Here is a 21,229-nt window from a genome sequence, read left to right on the forward strand (position 1 = left end):
ATGAGAACTGCTTTGGTTCGGGAGTCCTTCACAAAAAAACAATTATTGTGAAATTCAAAAAATAATTTATTCTCATTGGTAAATTTGTGCACAGACAATAACGGAACTGACAGATTAGGCACATGTAATATATTGGATAAATTTAAAGGGTGAGATTTGGATGGGATTGATGCGTGACCAATGCGTGAAATCACCAAACCTGCGCCATTACCAACTCGTAGCACATCTGGCCCGGTATATTCCTCAGATTGAACCATCATGGTGGGATCGGGTGTGGCATGTGCGGTAGCCCCGGTATTCGGGTACCATCCATCCATTGGTGCAGTCGTAGACGCCGACGGCGCTTCACCGGAGACTGCCACGTGAGCCTGCGCCGACGGTTGTGTATTGTACCTTTTAAAGCAATATACGGCCGTGTGGCCGTAGGAGCGACAAATTTGACACCGCGGGTTGCCACGACCACCACGTCCGCCACGATTCTGGCCACCTCGCCCGTTGTGTCCACCACGCCAGTTCTGGCCGTGAGGCTGCCGGCCACCATCCGACTGCGATCCGCGTCCTCTGCCTGCATACATGGCTGTCGGAGACGCCATCATCTCCGCCGTGGGGTAATCATCAACCAGAATAAATTCATTCGCCTGCAGAAAATCACAGAGATGAGAGAGCGTGACCGGTGTGCCGGAGGCTGTGAGGGACGTCGCCATGGCCTTGAGTTCCGTTCGAAGGCCCCGGAGGACATACAGGCTCTGTTCTGTTAGCGAGAGCGGTCTGCCAGCTTGCGCTAAGGACTCTACCAGAAACTCTGCACGGCCCAAGTACTCTGCAGTGGTAGAATTCCCTTGCCGCAAAGCCTGGAACTGGCCTAATAAATTTAATCACCGGGCATGGCTGGACGATCCGAGGGCAGTGGAGATGGACGCCCAAACCTGCGCAGATGTCTCCCATCCGAGCGCCAAGTGCATGACCTCGTCAGCCATGGAGGAGATGAGCAGCGACAAGAGGGCTTGGTCTTGCTGCACCCATGTCTTATACGCAGGGTTCGGTTGAGAGACGGCAGTTAGACTCGTCGACGACTCGCCGGAAGCTGGAGCAACGGGAATGACCTCCGGAGGACACTGGAAGGTGCCGTCGACATACCCCAACAAATCTTGGCCTCGCAGGAACGGAACTAATTGGGCTCTCCAAAACAAAAACTTCCTGTTCGTCAGCTTCATCGATATATAGTGATGAGCACCGGCGAGGGGGTTCGGGCGGTGGCCGACGGTGAGCCGGCGGCGGACACCGTTCGCTTCGACGAATTCGTAGACATGGCGTGAAGAGTGAGGGGAAAAGAGGTGGTACGTTTGCGGTGGAGGGAGAGAGAAGATGATCGACCTTGTCTGATACCAGATTAGAGAAAGTCTTTCATTCAGTTTGAACAGAAAGCGATTACAAAAGATAATAACGTAATACAACTCTAACTGTTCCTATCTAATAGACTTACCTAGTCAATCAAATATAAGCCACACAAGTATACTTTACAATATAACAATAATAAAGTAACACTAATAATAACATTATTCACAGTTCGTAATAAAATGCTAACAATATCAAATTCTTGTTGTGAGGCTTAAAGGTGATAGTAGAATCCCAAGAGTATGTGTGGCGTAAAAGAAGAAGAATGGTCCGAGATTGCTTGTCTGATCACTGGGCGTATCTCAGATCAAAAGAGCAACAAAGACAGACGAATGTAAAGAACAAATTAAAAAAGATGGAACTAACAAGCTAAGCTCTTTCCTTTCTATGCCTTAGCTTGGTGTTCAATACAAGCTAAGGATCGGATTAGATGAGAGTATTTTACAAGAAGCTGTCACAGACAATGAAAATAGAATATATGGCTAATGACACATGTATACTTTTACGGTAATCAAGATAGAATTTACCCCTCCTCCTCCTCCTCTCTCTCTATATATAATGGGAGCGAAAATAATATTTAGGGTGTTTGGTTTACACATGGGGAATCAAAATTGGAATAAGAATCAAATACTTGGTAATGATAATGTGTTTTGGTGAAAATATTTTGCATGTTGGTAGTATATATGGTGGAATTGAAATGATTATAAATATTGATGTTTGGTTGTTTATAAGTATAATAAGAATAAATGTTTTAAAAATACAAAAACAAAACGTCAAGACAATTATTGATCCTAATATAATGTCTTCCAAAGCATCAATATGAACAAAAAACAATCAAAATAAAAATCTAAAAGTACTAATGCAAACTTAAAAATTAGATTACCAATAAGATGGAATGACACCCCCTTTTAATTAGGGAATGTAATTTTTAATTGAAGGGGTAATCAAAATCCATAGTTATGTTTTAAAAAGTTGTCAACCAAACACAAACTATGATTTTGATTCTCATTCCTAATGTGTAAACCTATGAACCAAACATGCCCTTAAAGTAATCAATTTATGTTATAATTTTAAGTGAATGCAGTCTACTTACGGGGTCGGTCGAATCAAAGTGGATTCAAATTCTACCAAGTAAGAGATTTAATTTACTCTCAAAATAGATAATGGGTGAATTATAAATTAATTTTTAAAGTGTATCCATTGTAGTTGGGAAAATGGTGTTTGGAAAAGCTTGTAGTTAGCCTTTGCCCCAAATTCAATGTGTTTTGTGCATTGAATGTTGCACTGTCTTAATTTGTGCTTTTTCTCTATCAGTGAAGGATCTAACTAGTCTGTTTTGAAAATGAATTGTTTGTAATAAAATGCACAATAATATCAAATTATTGTAGTGAGGCTAGCTTAAAGGTGATTTTAGAATCTCAAGAGTGTAGTGTAAAAGAAGAATGACCCCAATTAGTTCTTGTCTCACTGGGCCTACCTAAAAAAAGCAACAAAGACAGATAAATGTAAAGGACAGAAAAGATGGAACTAACAAGCTAAGCTCTTTTTTTTAATATATATTTTTTAAAATACATTAGGTCTTCTAATGAACCCTAAGTTTCCAATTGAATTGGATTCATATCGCAAAACTATTGTTAGAGTAGAGCTTTAAGGTGATCGATTGAATCAACTAAGTTAGACCTACGAAACTACTAATATAAACTACTAAGGTGTTGGATGGGAGTATTTTACAAGAAGTTGTCACAAACAATGAAAATAGAAAAAAGCACACCAACGAAGTCTAGCTTAAAAATAATGTGTGCACGTCACTCTTTTTGTTTTTATGATTTGAATATAATTGTTGGAGTGCATGGGAGGATAAGAATAATTTATTTTTAAACCTTTTGATTATGTGATCTGGACATTCATCTTCATTTTTCTCATCCATTTCAGTTTCAATTCAAATATAATATTACTATATATATAAGTGACCTGGTGTTGTGGTGAGTGAACACAAATATACACTATCAATCATAAGCATCCTCTCAGCTCAACTTATATATACGCCGCATGATAATATGGTTTAAGACAAAAGATAGTGATAAGTGGACACGATAAATTATAATATGGTTATATGTATGTTATGTGGATTCTATACGTACTCATCATTAGTCAGATGAAATGATCATATCTAACCAAAAAATATTAAATTTGAAATTTGTCATGAAGAATATGAGTTTGGCGGACTTAATCTTTTGCTTAGCAAACTAGATGATCTTTTGCTAAGCAAATCTCAGTATTGAAAAATTTAATCAGTGAATGAATTAATCAGTCTGTTTTTAAAATTAATTGTTTGTAATAAAATGCTAACAATAATATCAAATTCTTGTTGTTAGTGAGGCTTAAAGGTGAAATTAGAGTCACAAGAGTGTAGTGTAGATGAAGAAGATGAAGAATGGTCCCAAGGTTCTTGTCTCACTGGAAGTACCTCAAAACAGCAACAAAGACAGACAAATTAAAAAAGATGGAACTAACATACAAGCTAAGGTAAGTTAAGCTAAGCTCCTTAAATTTCTTTCATTCAATATAATGACAATTAGCTTGGTGTTGAATACGCATTCAAAAAAAAAAAAAAGCTTGGTGTTGAATACAAGGATTAAATGGGAGTATTTTATAAGAAGCTGTCAAAAGCAATGAATATAATTGTTGGAGTGCATGGGAGGATAAGAATAATTTGCTTTTCAACTTTTTGATTATCTGATATCGTGACATATATCTTCATTCTTCTCATCTTCAAATATACATATAATGTTACTATATAAGTGGTCTGGTGTTGTGGTGAGTGAACACAAATATACACTCATACATCCTCAGCTCATTTTTACCCTCAATTAAAACCGACAATGGCGCTCTCACCACTAAGCAACCAATCTATTGATGAGAGTATAATTAGAGAGCAGGTTTTGTCCACATACAATTATGATGGTAGACACATCAATACCAATTTCATTTTGAGCGATGTGGAAAAAATTCTTCATCTCGGAATGGTTTGTCATTCAACTTCTTCTTTTTAATTCAAATCATGATATCTTAAACTATTTTAAGTAGTTTAATTATTTGTAAACTTCATCTGTGGGGCTCTATTGAAGATAAAAACTTATATATATATATATATATATATATATATATATATATATATATATATATATATATTTTTTTTTTTTTTTTTTTTTTTTCAAATTGTGACTAAATATAATATTGTTTATTTAAATTTAATTAATTTAGATGCTAATAATGCAAATATGTATGGCAGTGGCTTGATGAAGGCTTTGGGTAATTAGTTTTAACTTATATTTAATTAAATTATGTATGTATGTATTCTGGCCGGGGGTTAGGGTACTACTGAAGAAGTCATGGTGGCCGAGAAGTTGAATCAAGTTGTAGAGCTCAATAATATTTACGAACAACTTCCATATCATATCAGACAAGTTTCGATTGAGGTGTGACTCAATTCTTAACCATATATTATATTTAATTTGATGTGATAGATGATTCTGTTATATTTTCAATATAATTTCCAATCATACATTAAATTTTCAGATAGTGTCCGGTTTGAACGCTAAGACTGCAAATCAACAACACTCCACCACTATTGGTGTACTGAGGAAACTATGTTGGTATTCTTGGGAAGATAAGATGGTCCTCATGCTTGCTGGTTTCTCCATTATCTATGGAGAATACATTCTTCTTGATTCCCGACTATACAAAGGCGGCTCCAAATTAGGAGGATTGGTTAAGAAGTTGGGATCTTTGAGACAAAATAATCTAGTTGAGACACCATCCTCCCACACCCAAAAAGTAGTAGTGGATTGCTTGAGTTCGGTGTTAGAACTCACCAAATGCGTGGTTGAGCTCAAGCAATGCCCATATTACTCTCCCCCACCATCAGTAATTTTGGCCTTACCAATGACTGCCTATTGGATAGCCACAACTATTATTAATGTTAGTGCAGTCTGTGCCTGTGGTTCTCACTTCAAGTAAGATTTAATTGTAAAAGTTTCTTAGTTACTATACACATAACTAGCTTATTGAGTTGCATGTTGGATTAGTTCTTATTTGACCACATATGGCTTTAAAATTGTCAGTATCCATCAAAATGAACTTGAGGAGCTAACTGCTTTAATTGCCAAAATCCTTACTACTTTCTCTCCCGAACTAGGTTAGTTTTATATATAAAGTTTTCATTTAATATTTACACATTTAATTTATTTATTGAAGATTCACTATATATGATATGATGTTAATATATCAATTGTTTTTCGTATCAATATATGCAGAAAAGAAAAAGGCAGAGGAATCTTTTCAAATGTTGCGACACGCATGGTATCACAATTCTTCTTCTAATAGGGTAGAACTTTTCAGATTAATGTTTAATGTCAAGGATGATGATGAAAAGATATTTCAAAGGCGCAATTATTTTTCGGTGAGGCTTTAAATTAATCATATGCTTACTTTCACTACTGGTTTGTTTTTTTTTTTTTTTTCCTTTTATTATTATTATTATTATTATTATTATTATTATTATTATTATTATTATTATTATTTTTGGAACCAGGTTATATTATAATATTATATTTTAAATATAAATTTGTTTTAAATCTTTTATTCTTCAATTAAATAGTGCATGCTTGCATTGACATATATATATGAACTTAATTGTTCTAGTACGTAGTTGGTTAGTTTTTGTATCATGATATCGTATTATATTATACAGATACAAGGATCTAAAATTTAAATACAATGAGTAATATATATATAATTTAATGTCGTCCAATTCAGTATAATATTATTTATATATAGAGTCGGTAGTAATGCATGATTTTTTTGTATTTTTGTATGTCAGACATCTGCAAATTATTGGAGAAACGACCAAACAATTCTTCTACTATTAACTTCAGGCTTTGACATCTCTAATGAACAAATTGATTTTCTAAATTGGTTTTACGGCAACTCAAGCCCATATATTATTTGGATCCCAATCATGCCGTACAATGCAGCATGGACTACTGAGGATGAACATCACTTTGAAAAAGTAAAAGAGAGGATGTATAATTCACGTTGGTTGAATGATCCACAAAAAAGATTGTTGCCACAATTCATTAGATTTGTTAAAGAGGAGCTATTTCCAAAGTTTAAGATGAGATGGGGAGAAGAAGCTATCCTTGTTTCAACAGATAAGAAGGGAAGAATTGATCATCCAAATGTCATGCATATGATACTCACTTGGGCTCCTGGTTATATTCAAAAAAATACAATAGAAGTACAAAGATTATATAATATAACTTCTTTGGTGGCAAAGGAGGTGAAAGAAGGGACTTCTGGTGTTAATCGTGTTGTACCTGAAATTGATGAAATGATAAGTGAGTTATTAGGTGACATTGGAGGTAGGATAAATGATTGGGCACACTTGGTTAAACGCAAGATAGAAAAAGTGGTACAGTACATTTTTATCATATTATCATTTTTCAATTCAAAATTGTAGTGTACCATTTTATAACACATTAATCCTTATTCAGCTGGACGAATCTACTCCGTATCACAGCGACAGGGAGAAAGATTTGTGGCAACAAGAAACAAGTTGGAGTCTTCATCTCCTGGTACCAAAATATCAATTCTATCAAGCAATTGGCGAACTGATAAATGATTGGGTATGCTCACCTTTAAATATTTCTATTTTCATTTTTTAAATTTTATATTACAAATTGTACGTTTATTATACAGTTATGTTTTTTTTTTTTTTTCAGATTCAAGAGGAAAAATATATATTTTTGTACGGAGGAAATGACATGAAATGGGTTCAAGAATTCACTTCCAAGGTACGCAAAGTTGGCTCCAAAACCCAATTAAACATAGAGTTGGTCTATGTTGGAAGAAACAAGAAAATAAGAGGAATTATTGATGAAAAAAGAATGAGTCATTCTCCTTTGCGCAATTCTGCAAGTGTATGGTGGTTTTGGACTCGTCTTCGAAGTATGTTTTTGTCAAGAATTCATTATTTAGATGTGACTAGCTGTCCTCTTGAAGAATACAACAATGATGAAATTTTGCAAGGATTGAAAAAATTATTGGCCTACGAAAGCACGAATACAACAATTGAAGGATGGGCCTTGTTAAGCAAAGGAGCAAAAGTGATTGTATGTGGACATGGAACTAAAATGTTGCAAATCATGAATGAATATCAAATATGGAAGGAGAACATAGCCCCCAAAGGTTTTGGACAAGCATTCAAAGACCACCATGAGATGATTTCTATGAATAGGCATTCTTGTTGTACTCTGGAATATCCAATTAACTTGGACAAAATTCCTGAAAATGAAACATGTCATGAGTGCTCTCGTAGTATGCACAAATTTTTAACTTTCACTTGTTGCCATGGTCATGATGTTGACTATGATAAATAAGATTACTATTGAGATTTTGTATTTCATATAGTGTATTTGTTTTTTTTTTTTTTTTTTTTTTTATAATTTTTGCTTATCTTTTATAAAAACTTAATGTTAATTTTCATTAAATTACATGTTCATTTCATTTTAACTTTAGTCATTATATTTTGGATTTTTTGTTCTTTTAAAACTTTGTTTTAATCAACTAGTTAAATGTAGTGCAGTCGTGTAATGTAATAAATGCTCAATGATTAAGAAAATTGGTCAAATTACATTATTAAAATAAATATTAAAAAACTACTAAATTTTAATATGGAGAAATCACTATTTTGGTCCTAAATTGTTTTACAACTGTCAATTTAGTTCTTAACTTTCAATGTGAATTAATGTGATCTTTGTATTATTTTAATATTCGTCAATTAAATCCCTTAGCTTTGACACTATTTCGTCAACCGTTAGTTACCATTATTTGAGAGGGCATTTTAGACTTTTATCATTACCCGTTTTATCTCACCTTCATCGTTCATCATGTGTTAGATGAGGGGCCGTGGTCGTTTGATAACCATACCTTGGTGTGTAGGCCGGTGGAGGATGGGATACTGCCGAGTGATGTGGTGCTTGATACGGTTGATATATGGGTCCAGGTCTATGGACTCCCAATGGGCTATACATCCACGGTCATACAGGAGCAGGTTGGTAATTTTTTGGGAGGCTTTGTGAAGGGGGATGAGAGGTTTGATGATCGCCCGTGGAAGGCGTTTTACCGGATCCGCGTTAGTATTCCGGTTGCAAAACCTTTGCGCCGGAGGATGAAATTTGCAAAGCGGGATAAATCTTGGTGTTGGGTGACCTTCAAGTATGAAAGACTGCACACCTTTTGCTTCTTTTGTGGCTTACTAGGCCATTCATACAAGTTCTGTTTACAGGCACGAAATTCGACTCACTTTGGATCAGTATCCGTATGGGGTGGAGATGAAGGCGGGGTTGCCACGTGGTCCTAGGCCGGTGGGCAGTTCGTGGCTAATTCCCGTAGGGGGGAAGAGGGAGGAGGTGGCCGAGAAGGGGGGTAGGCCGTGTGCCTTGGGTGGGGGGGGGGGGGTTACGGTGGGGGTTTTGTTGGAAGGGCAGCCGGCGGTTGGGGAGGGGGTGGTGTGTGGTCCAAAAAGGCGAAGGGAGGAGGGGGCTAGTGAGGGAGTCGTGGAGAGGGTTGGTGAGGATGTGGCAATGACAGATATTTCAAAAAACTTGTTCATGGCGGGTTCTGGTTCTCAGACCCACCCATCATTATGAGTACATTGAGCTGGAACTGTCGTGGCTTGGGTGATCCACGGACAGTTCGGGAGGTGTTGGACATGGCGTCCAGAAAGAAGCCCGACTTTATTTTTTTAATGGAAACAAAAGTTGCTAGAGATCATGCTGAGCGGTTACGTGTGAAATTGGGGTTCCAGGGGTTGTTTTATGTGGATAATGTGAGGCGTAGTGGAGGTTTGGCCCTATTATGGAAAACGAATGATACGCTGAGTCTGTTGAGTTACTCAAGAAACCATGTAGTGGTACGGATTGATGGTTTTGAGCCCTGGAGAATGACTGGTTTTTATGGTTTCTCGGATCGTGATAGTAGACAGGAGTCATGGAATCTTTTAAGACATTTAAGGTCTCGCTCTACGCTGCCTTGGGTGGTCTTGGGGGATTTCAATGACTTGCTTTTCCAGTATGAGAAGAGGGGTCAGTGCAGTCACCCTGAGTCGTTGTTGAGGGGTTTTGGGGAAACACTGGAGGACTGTGGATTGGCACAGATCCCGATGATTGGGTATCAGTTTACCTGGGAGAAAGGAGAAGGCACGGAGAATTGGGTGGAGGAGAAGTTGGATAGAGTTGTGGCGAGTGATGGGTGGCGAGAGGTGGTGGGGGGAGCTCGGGTCTATAATATACTGACGAGGAGATCGGACCATTCGGCTCTCTTCCTGGATGTACGGCCAGGTGGGGGGTCCCGGGTTGGGCCGCGACATTTTCGATTTTAGATGGCCTGGTTGCTGGATGAGGGTTGTAGGGAGGTGGTGGAGGAGGCATGGGGTAGTGAGGTGGAGGATTTACAGGCCCCGTTGGAGAGATGTGGTTTAAAGCTTCAGAAGTGGGGTGGTGACCGTTTCCATAAGTTTGGGGAACGGATTGCTAGTCTCAAGAAGCAGCAGTTGAGTTGCCGTGGTCGTTCCAACCCCCAGGCGTTAGCCGACTTTCGCCGTCTGGAAACTGAGTTAGTAAGGTTGGAGAAGCAGGAGAATGTATTTTGGAGGCAAAGAGCAAAGTAGCATTGGCTTCGTGGGGCGGATGCAAATACTCGTTTCTATCACAGGTATGCTTCTGCTCGAAAACGTAAGAATACTATTTTACGCCTTAAAGATGAGTTGGGGGGTGGGTAGATGGTGATTCTATGAAAGCAGTTGTAATGAATTATTTCAATGATATTTTTACTGCTAGTCCGGTTGTGAATGATGGGTCGAACTTTTTTGCCTCTATCCCTGTTCGTGTTACCCAAGTCCCATAATGATTGGTTGAATCGGCCGTATGACCCGGGAGAGGTGAGAGATGCTTTATTTGCTATGTTTCCAGATAAGGCTCCGGGACCGGATGGAATGAATCCGGGCTTTTATCAGAAGTTTTGGGACATTGTTGGCACAGATGTGACTAGCTGTGTGCTTGAATGTTTAAATACGGGGACTTTGCCTGCTGGTCTTAATGAGTCAAATATAGTGCTTATTCCAAAAACGCAGTCCCCTGAGGTGGTAACTGATCTTCGCCTGATTGCCCTGAGTAATGTTGTTTATAAGATTGTTGCAAAAGTTATTGCTAATCGTATGAAGCCTCTATTGGGGGATGTTATTTCTGTTTCGCAGAGTGCGTTTATTCCTGGCAGGTTGATTACTGATAATATCTTGATTGGTGCTGAGGTAGGACATTTTCTGAATAGGAGGCAGTTGGGTAAGGTGGGATGGGGGGATTTGAAGTTGGATATGGCAAAGGCCTATGATAAGATGGAGTGGTCGTTTTTGAGGAAAATGATGTTGGCCTTAGGCTTCCAGGCGGGGTGGGTGAATTTAATTATGGAATGTGTCACTACAGTTTCATATAATGTTATGATTAATGGTGTGTCTGGAGGCCAAATAACTCCATCTCGTGGGCTCCGCCAGGGGATCCTTTGTCCCTATATTTGTTTATTATCTGTGCAGAGGGGTTATCATTGTTATTGCAACAGGCTCAGGATAGAGGAGATGTGCATGGAATAAGGGTGGCGAGAGGGGCTCCTGCTCTCTCACACCTCTTTTTTGCGGACGACAGCCTTCTGTTTTTTAAGGCAAATGTGGGTGAGGCACAGGCAGTAAAACGGTGTCTTACATTTTATGAGGAGCTATCTGGCCAGACCATTAACTATCACAAATCAAATATTTGTTTTAGTAGGAACACTCAGCAAGCAGTAAGAGATTTGGTGGCGGTGGAATTTGGGGTTCACCAGGCAGTAAATTTTGGAAAATATTTGGGCCTACCGGCGTTTGTGGGGAGGAATAAGCGTGCGGTGTTTGCTTATGTGGAGGATAAGGTGAGGCAGAGAATTGGCTCCTGGAATAAGAAACTTTTGTCCCGAGCATGTAAGGAAATATTACTGAAATCGGTTGCGCAGGCAATGCCTACTTTTACTATGAGTGTGTTTTTGTTACCTGACTCGCTATGCAAGAATCAGGAGCGTGTGATGAATAGATTCTGGTGGCGTAATGGGAGAGATGGGGGAGGAATACATTGGCTTGCCTGGGATAAAATGAGTTTACCAAAGAAGTATGGTGGGCTAGGTTTCAAGGACTTGAGAGCCTTCAATATAGCTATGCTAGGCAAGCAGGGGTGGAGGTTCTTTGGTGGCAAGGGTATATAAGGCCAGGTATTACCCAAATACAGATTTTTTGAGTGCCTCAGTTGGAAATAACCCGAGTTTCTCCTGGAGGAGTATAATGGCAGCCCAGGGACTAATTATTCGAAATATTAGGCGGAGGATTGGAAATGGTGACTCCACTTTGGTTTGGGGGGACCCGTGGTTGCTTAGTGACACTGAACCAAGAATTATGGCTGAAAAACCACCTCACCTAGGAGAGGTGAAAGTTTCGGGGTTGATAGACCCGGCATCCTCTACCTGGGACATCCCTTTGCTAAATGAGCTTTTTTCTGCGGAGGATGTGGAGCGTATTTCTGCAATTCCAATTAGTCCTGCCTATGATGATATGTGGTATTGGCATGGGGACCCAAAAGGAGTTTATACAGTAAAAGCCGCTTACCGTAATTTAATGGGAACTGTTATTGTACCCCCAAATGGTTTCTCATCTTGGAATAGAATTTGGAACCTTAAGGCACCCCCTAAGTGGAAGGTTTTTTTGTGGAGAGCGGTGAGAGGAGTGCTACCCACAACCATGAATTTATATAGTAGGAGGGTAGAAGTTCCACTAGCATGCCCATTGTGTGCTCTTTGTCCTGAAAATATTTTACACTCTTTGGTTCAATGTGACTATTCTAAATGTGTGTGGAATATTTCGGGCTTTATTGTGCAGAGTTCGGTGGAGGATGACTTTGGTGTATGGCTGGAATTATTACTACAGAATATTGATGAAAGTCAATTTACTTCTATGGTGGCCATTATGTACAATATTTGGTTACAACGGAATTCGGCGGTGTGGGAGCATAAGGTGGATAGACCACGGCCCGTGTATGAGAGGGCGATGGCGTCGCTGTCCGCGTGGCGCGCGGCTACGGTCCGGACGGAGAGGCAGCAGCAGATTCCCGCACCTACGGCCGCTGCTGGGCAGCCTACTGCGTGGCAGTGCTGCTCCTTTGACGCAGCGTACACGGCGTCTACAAGGGATGGGGCGTTTGGCATTGTATTACAAGACGCAACCGGGAACTTTATTGCAGCCAAGAACGGCCCTTTACCGTTATGTCAGGGACCCTTTATGGCAGAGGCTTATGCTTGTAAGGAGGCCCTTTCCTGGCTTAGGGATCGCGGAGTCATGGAGGTGGTGCTACGGTCAGATTGTTTGAACCTGTGTCATGCCCTTGGTAATTCAACGACGGAGTTTCGCACATACGATGGTTTAGCTGTTTCAGCATGTCGGGACTTGATGAATTGTTTAGTTTCCTGTTCTGTTATTTACATTCCTCGTACTTTGAATGTTTTAGCTCATTCGTTAGCTCAGTCAGCCTCGTTGCAGGCGAACTCTATGGTGTGGGAGGATGATCCTCCTACTTTCGTTTCGACTTTGATCAATTAATACATGCAGCAATTTACTTTCAAAAAAAAAAAAATGTAAACGACGCTATTTTTTAATTAGGTTGTCTCTCTTGTACAGAAAAGCAGACAAGTTAATATAATAGCAAATTTTCTGACATGGTATTAGAGCCAGAGATTCTTAGAATTCTTTTTTTCTTTCTCCAGATTTTTTTTTTCTTCTTCTCCATGAATGATTCATTCTCTGGGTTCCTAGATATATATGAGCAAATCTGAAATTCCTCGATCATCCTATCGGTACTGTTTTTGGATGGCTCTAATTAATTACATTCTACTGCCTTATCGATCACGTACTCCAGGTAATTCTTGGTTCTTACACTCAGGTTGCTGTAATCATATATATGACTTCTCAAATTTATGTCTTAATTTGTGCTGTTCTCAATATATCAGTGAAGGAGCTAATGTTATTTGTTATGCTAAAGAGATTAATATTATTTGTGCTAATGTTACAAAAACTTATAGGGTGGCACACAAAGATCAAAGGGTAAACAAATTTTATGAGTTTCAAAATTGTAATTGGCTCGTAGGAGTTGTGTCCCAAAACCGATTGCATGAGCAGGAACGATATATAGATATACTCAAGGTCGCTAACTACACATTAAAATTTAAAACCCATCTGAATTTGCACTCATCAGGACATATAATCAAAATTTAAACCCAATAATATGAGTAGAAGGGAATTTTAATTATCCATTGTGTTAGAAAAATTAGCTAAAAATAATATTTAGGGTGTGTTTGGTCCGCATATGAGAATCGAAATCGGAATCAAATACTTGGTAATGAGTTTTGGTAAAAAAAAAAAAAAAAAAAAACTTTTCGCATGTTTGGTGGTAGGGTGGAATTGAAGTGATTACCAATATTGATGTTTGGTTGTGTATGACCTATAAATAACTATAATAGGAATAAATGTTTTAAAAATACAAAAATAAAAAATCAAGACAATTGATCCTAATATAATGTCATCCAAAACATCAATATGAACAAAAAACAATCAAAATAAAAATCTAAAAGCACTAATCCAAAATTAAAAATTAGATTACCAATAAGATGGAATGATACCCTTTTATTAAATTAGGGAATGTGATTTTTAATTGAAAGGGTAATCAAAACTCATAGTTATATTTTAAAAAGTTGTCAACCAAACACTAACAATGATTTTAATTCTCATTCCTAATGTATAAACCCATGAACCAAACACGCCCTTAAAGTAATCAATTTATGTTATAATTTTAAGTGAATGCAGTCTACTTACGGGTTGGGTCGAATCAAAGTGGATTCAAATTCTACCAAGTAAGAGATTTAATTTACTTTCAAAACAGATAATGAGTGAATTATAGATTAATTTTTAAAGTGTATCTATTGTAGTTGGGAAAATGATGTTTGGTAAAGCTTGTAGTTAGCCTTTGCCCCAAATTCAATGTGTTTTGTGCATTGAATGTTGCACTGTCTTAATTTGTTCTTTTTCTCTATCAGTGAAGGATCTAACTAGTTTGTTTTGAAAATTAATTGGTTGTAATAAAATGCAAACAATAATATCAAATTCTTGTAGTGAGGCTTAAAGGTGATATTAGAATCTCAAGAGTGTAGCGTAAAAGAAGAATGACCCCAATTAGTTCTTGTCTCACTGGGCGTACCTAAAAAAAGTAACAAAGACAGATAAACGTTAAGGACAGAAAAGATGGAACTAACAAGCTAAGCTCTTTTAAATTTTTTTTTTTTTAAAAAAAAAAATACATTAGGTCTTCTAATGAACCCTAAGTTTCCAATTGAATTGGATTCATATCGCGGAATTGTTGTTACAGCAGAGCTTTAAGGTCAGCGATTGAACCAACTAAGCTAGATCTACGAAACTACTAATATAAGCTCCTTTCTTTCCATGTCTTAGTTTGGCGTTCAATACAAGGATCGGATTGGATGGGAGTATTTTACAAGAAGTTGTCACAAACAATGAAAATAGAAAAAAGCACACCAACGAAGTCTAGCTTAAAAATAATGTGTGCACGTCACTCTTTTTGTTTTTTATGATTTGAATTTGTTGGAGTGCATGGGACGATAAGAATAATTTATTTTTAAACCTTTTGATTATGTGATCTGGACATTCATCTTCATTCTTCTCATCCATTTCAGTTTCAATTCAATTCAAATATAATATTACTATATATATAAGTGACCTGGTGTTATAGTGAGAGACCACAAATATACATTTCATCGCGTTTGCACACATTTAATTCACGTTAGCACACACTTAATCTAATCTAGATCATTACAAAATATTAGATGAATGCACACGATTTGTTCTCACATTTTCATCTAAGTGTTCTCATATGATCCTATATATATATATATATATATATATATATATATATATATATATATATATATATATATATATATATAAACAAAATAAGTGTTAATACAGGTTATATCCTTGGTTTTTGTCCGTGTTATTATTGCTGATCTGTTTGTACATTGTGTTGTTAATATTGTACAAAATTCTTTAAAGACAAAAATGTCCCAGAATATTCTGTTACTGTTAACTATCATTTGCAACCACGTTTCCTCCTTCATCTTCTCATTTATCGCGTAAGAATATGAGATTTCCACCTTCATCGCCCAATACTCACAGACGTTTCTTCCTTCATCCTCCTTCATCGCCTAAGAATCTGAGGCTCAATTTACTATCATAACCAACAGGATAAGTTTCTCCTTCACTTCCTTCAGTTTCACCCTAATAGTAAGCACAAATTCCTATCAAGGATTTAAGCAATCAAAAGGAAAAACAAGATATTCGAAGCAGAGATGTGTAAGATTGAAGCAATGAAAGGGATTCAATGGGTTTGATCGTTGATCGCGGCTATGGTTTTTTCTAATTTTATTTATCAAAGGTAAATTTATTGATTAAAGCCTAATTTTTAAGTGGACGTTCTGAATCATTGTTATTGGTTGGAAATTAGATGCATTTGTTATATACTACTGGTTATAATTATCGTAATTGTTAGTCGAAATAGTATATGTTTAATAAAATCCAATTATTTGGAATTCGCACATATTTGTTCTACTGTGATTGCTTAGAAAGCACATATAAATTTCAGAATTTTTGAATGTTATAAATGGAAGGAATTACTAGGTGTTTGATTTACCTTTATGCTTTATTTGAAAAATCACAATTGTCCAGATAATGCCTGCCAAATAAAAGTGCATGCAGATTAAGATGACTGATACAATTTACTGGTTGTATTTTGTAATGTTTGCAAAGGTGGGGAAAAAAGAATTCTGTGTGTGTGTTTAGTTGCAAAGCTATTTCATGGGTGTCTAATTGCATGGTCCTGGGAGGGGGTCATAGTTCTCATTATAAACGATGATCATCACAAATTTTGATCATAGCATCTTAATGTCTAAAATTGATGCTGGTACTTGATTATATTCTACCGCGGCATGTGTCTTTCTGGTATTGACTGAGAAACATGAGAAATACAATAATCTTTGCATTCTGTTTTGAAGTGTATAACCAGCCATGAAATCCTACCTGTTTGTTTCACAACTAATCAACTTTTGTCTTTCTTATGTGTGCAAAGTTTCCTTTTTATCTACATGTCTGATGTATTATAATATATTTATATTTATGTTCATGGTTGAGTGATCTATGCTTTTAGAGATAAATCATGGAAGACCAAATGTATGACGTTACTCGTTAATACCCAACTTGTTGGGAAGGTTGCTTATGGTCTGCTGTGCTTTTACATCCATTTTGTAAAGAGTTTCATTCTTTTTTCCTGATGTTTTATTGTTTGGTTGATAGGTACATTTACCTCCCACATTGGCAGGCAATATAATTATTCTCCATCTGTAATTGTAATTGGTGGAGGTATTTCTGGCTTAGCGGTTGCACGTGTCCTCCAGAATGCATCTTCCAAGGTAGATTGAATTCATTTATCTTACATTCTTACCCTTATTGGCTGGAAACTTACTTTTTTTAGGACCAATTTCACTGTAACAAAGGCTGTATGGTATTGTACTAGGTGATATTGCTGGAATCAAGAGATAGAATTGGTGGACGTATTCAAACTGACTACTCGTTTGGTTGCCCTGTTGACATGGAAGCATCGTGCATGGTAAGTGTTTCTATTTCAGAAATTTTATCCAGAATGCACTTTTCTGCATTTTTACATGTAGGTTCAATGAGCTTGGTTATATAACTACTATTTGATTTAGTTAGAAACAATAAATATTGGATATTTTGTGTTCTTGTGCGTGTTAGTCATATATTATTTATTAGTCTTGTTATATATGTTTAGTCAATATTGTAACAGGAGAATAAGTCCTTAGTCATCCCTCTTAGATAGGAGTCTCTTACGTTAGTTGTTATTTCCCTTTATATTGTTTTCCTGTTCTTGTGCTGAATAATATCATCAAACATTTATCTAATCTGGTATTAGATAGACCGGGTTCTCTCTCTCTCACCTCCTTTGTCGATCTTTATCGCCGGCAATCACTCAATCCCCCACCATGTCCACGAACTCCTCTGAAAGAACAGTCACTGCCCGCGCATCAAACCCACCGGCGACTGCCTCCAATCCTCTCGCCGGTGCGAACCACCATGTTTCTATCAAACTCACCCATCGTAATTTTCTCTTCTGGAGAACTCAAATAATCCCTTTTCTTCGCGGCCAAGAGCTGTTGGGGTTCGTTGATGGCGATACGCCGTGTCCGCCGCCCACAGTCGAATCACCACCCGCTTCCGGCGGTTCAAATTCCGCAGCTACCACCACTGGTCCGATTCCCAATCCCGCGTACAAAGCGTGGATTAAGCAAGATCAACTGATCTTATCTCTGATCATTTCATCCCTCTCGGATGAAGTGATGCACCTCGCCGTCGGCAAGGCCACATCAAGAGAGGTCTGGGAGTCAATCATGGCGGCGTTAGGCAGCACCACCCGAGCCAGGTGTCTCAGCCTCCTCGGGCAGTTCCATTCTCTCCGGCAAGGGAGTGGCAGTGCGGTGGAGTATCTCGGACGTGCGCAGCTGCTAGTGGAACAGCTTGCGCTCGCCGGCAGGCCCGTCTCCCTTGACGAACAAAACCTGTTCGTCTTCCGCGGTCTCCGACCGGAGTATCGCGCCATGGCGTCATCGCTCACGGCAGCAGGGATTCCGGTGACGATTCCACAAATATCCGACTATCTGTAAGCCCAAGATTTCATACACGCTGATGACTACCCGGCCGGATCAGATGGCGGATACACGGCGGCCCCTTCTGCCTTGTATGTCGGTCGTGGAGGCCGGAACAATGATGGACGAGGCGGCAACGATGGTGGTAGACAAGGCCAGAACCGCGGCCGTGGCGGTAGAGGAGGCCAGTACAGAGGCCGGGGAGGACGGAACAACGCTCCTCGGTGTCAGATTTGTAAAGCCCAGGGCCCATACTGCAGTTTACTGCTTTAAGAGATATAATACACAGCCTCCTGCCCAAGCCAATATGGTGACTGCCGCGGATGAATCAGCGCCTCCCTCGTCGGCTTCGGGATGGTTTCCGGATACAGGCGCGTCGGCACATGCAACTCCCGACGTGTCCATGATGTCTCAGGCGGATGAGTACACCGGCGGGGATGTGTTTCGCGTTGGTAACGGCGCAGGTTTGGATATTTCTCACGTTGGTCATGCATCGATCCCATCTAAGTCACAAATGTTGCGTTTGTCTAATGTTTTATGTGTTCCGGATTTATCTGTGCCTTTATTGTCCGTTAATCGCTTCACTAACGACAATAACGTATTTTTTGAGTTTCATAAAAATTACTTTGTTGTGAAGGATTCCATAACTCGGGAGGTTCTGCTTAAAGGTCCAACATCCGGTGGTCTTTACAAGCTTTCTGTTCCGCAGTCTCCGTTTGCATTTTTGACTTCCCGGGCAACTCCTGTGGTTTGGCACCGTAGATTGGGCCACCCGCATGCGCACGTCCAAAATAAAATTCTGCAGTCTTGTCCAGTTGCGCCAGACAAAACCAATAAAGCGGGGTCGTGTACGCCTTGTCAGCTAAGCAAATCATCCAGATTTCCAATAGATAGGGTCTTTCATTCTAGTCAAAATGTATTGGATTTAATTTATACCGATATATGGGGCCCGTCTCCTGTAATCTCTAGTAGTGGTTATAGGTATTTTCTGCTATTTGTAGATGATTACTCGCGCTTCTGCTGGTTTTACCCCTTACGGGTGAAATCTGATATATATAAATGTTTTGAGTTGTTCCGTGTCATGGTAGAACGCCAATTTTCGCGTTCTATCAAGTCCGTCCAGTCCGATCTCGGCGGTGAATATCGCAAGCTGCACCATACTTTTAGCAAACTTGGAATTATTCACCGCCAATCCTGTGCCTACACACATGAACAAAACGGGCGCGTTGAACGCAAAAATAGGCATATAGTTGAAACCGGATTGGCACTATTAGCCGAAGGCTCCGTCCCGCTTCAATATTGGGACTATGCTTTCGAAACGGCTACGTGTCTAATCAACTATTTACCAACACCTACATTACAGTATGAAAGCCCATACAGTCGTCTACATAAACACTCACCCCCATACACTTTTCTACGTGTCTTCGGGTGTCGCTGTTACCCGTATCTGAGGCCTTATAATCGCCACAAGATCGAGTTCCGGTCGGCACCCTGTGTCTTCTTAGGTTACCCGTCGTCCTTTAGGGGGTACAGATGCATGAATCTAACTAATGGAAAAATCTACATCTGTCGTCACGTACGTTTTGATGAAACTAATTATCCCTTTTCAGACACAGGAAGTCAATCAACTACAACACAAGTGCCTCTCAATCTACCATGGGCCACCAGCCCGGTTTTAACCGAATGTTCACATGTGGAGCCAATTGTGGCACCCACTATTCCATCATCGGACCCCATACCATCAGGGAGTCCGACGCCCTTGGCTCGGGACACACCACCTTTGGCTTTGGAGGGGCCAAAACGGGTCGCACGGAAACGTGCCACTCGAACAGCACCACAGGTACGGGATCATGCTATGAGGCTACGACGCATGACACGAGGCACGAATGATCAATTTCAGGCTCTTAGTGCAGTTATAGATCCAACCTGCTACTCACAGGCAGTTGGGCACCCAGAATGGCGTGAAGCCATGGATCAGGAGTTCAATGCACTCCTACATAATAGCACATGGGTTCTAGTGCCTGCTAAACCACACATGAATGTGATTGGTTGTAAGTGGGTATTCCGCACCAAACGACAGGCTGATGGCTCTATTGAGCGTTATAAAGCACGCCTCGTTGCGAAGGGGTTCAACCAGGTTGCTGGGGAAGATTTCTTTGACACATTTAGCCCTGTGGTCAAACCGACTACAGTCCGGCTACTTTTCTCCCTAGCAGTGTCCAATAGCTGGACCATGCGGCAGTTAGATGTTCATAATGCATTTCTGAATGGGCATCTAGCTGAAACAGTATACATGAAGCAACCGCCTGGCTATGAGGATCCTGTTCATCCTGATCATGTATGCCATCTACAGCGGTCCTTATATGGTCTTAAACAGGCCCCACGGGCCTGGTTCAAAAGGCTACACTATTTCTTGATATCCGCAGGTTTTGTGCCATCTAAAACCGACGTTTCTCTTTTTCATTACTCTACCGGATCATCCAGAGTATATCTACTTGTGTATGTTGACGATATAATCATGATGGGGAATGACCCACCTCTTATTACTACTTTGCTGCACCGGTTATCTACTGCATTCAAAATTCGGGATCTAGGCACCCCAGGGTTCTTTCTTGGGATTGAAATGTTACAAGTTGAAGGGGGAATCATGCTATCCCAGCGGCGCTACATGAAGGATATTCTAAACCGGGCTGGTATGTCGGACTGCAAACCTTTAGCAACCCCGGCTGCTGTTACACAGTCTGTTACACCGTCGGACCAGCTTCATGATAATCCGACGCAGTATAGGCGCATTGTAGGTGCCCTGCAATATCTCACCATTACTAGACCCGACCTCTCTTATGCTGTCAATCGACTCTGTCAGTTCATGCACTCACCGTCCGTTAATCACTGGGGTCTCTTGAAACGTGTTGTTCGGTATGTC

At 39.5% G+C, this 21,229-nt stretch overlaps 1 protein-coding gene and 1 long non-coding RNA gene across 2 annotated transcripts; both read left to right on the forward strand.

Annotated features, from left to right (window-relative positions):
- Window positions 1-4,224: 4,224 nt before the first annotated feature.
- Window positions 4,225-7,861, forward strand: LOC109150527 (protein SIEVE ELEMENT OCCLUSION B-like). Its single transcript, XM_019298458.1, has 8 exons — window positions 4,225-4,421; window positions 4,770-4,874; window positions 4,975-5,411; window positions 5,520-5,593; window positions 5,712-5,857; window positions 6,278-6,868; window positions 6,951-7,082; window positions 7,179-7,861. Exons 1-8 carry the CDS (start codon window positions 4,278-4,280, stop codon window positions 7,833-7,835), a joined length of 2,286 nt encoding a protein of 761 aa, XP_019154003.1. The 5' UTR covers window positions 4,225-4,277; the 3' UTR covers window positions 7,836-7,861.
- Window positions 7,862-15,973: 8,112 nt separating this feature from the next.
- LOC109150531 lies at window positions 15,974-17,247 on the forward strand. The gene is made up of 3 exons (XR_002049162.1): window positions 15,974-16,025; window positions 16,940-17,055; window positions 17,160-17,247. It is a non-coding gene; the product is annotated as an uncharacterized LOC109150531 (long non-coding RNA).
- Window positions 17,248-21,229: the final 3,982 nt, after the last annotated feature.

Source organism: Ipomoea nil, unplaced genomic scaffold (genome assembly GCF_001879475.1).
Source record: "Ipomoea nil cultivar Tokyo-kokei standard unplaced genomic scaffold, Asagao_1.1 scaffold2279, whole genome shotgun sequence".
In the NCBI taxonomy this organism is placed as follows: Eukaryota; Viridiplantae; Streptophyta; class Magnoliopsida; order Solanales; family Convolvulaceae; genus Ipomoea; species Ipomoea nil.

Bases quoted from the DNA above. Each gene is read 5' to 3' on its own strand.
- LOC109150527 (XM_019298458.1), top strand. From the start codon at position 4,278: ATGGCGCTCTCACCACTAAGCAACCAATCTATTGATGAGAGTATAATT. The intron at 5,594-5,711 runs GTTAGTTTTATA...CAATATATGCAG, and splicing joins TACTTTCTCTCCCGAACTAG to AAAAGAAAAAGGCAGAGGAA. The intron at 5,858-6,277 runs GTGAGGCTTTAA...TTTGTATGTCAG, and splicing joins AAAGGCGCAATTATTTTTCG to ACATCTGCAAATTATTGGAG.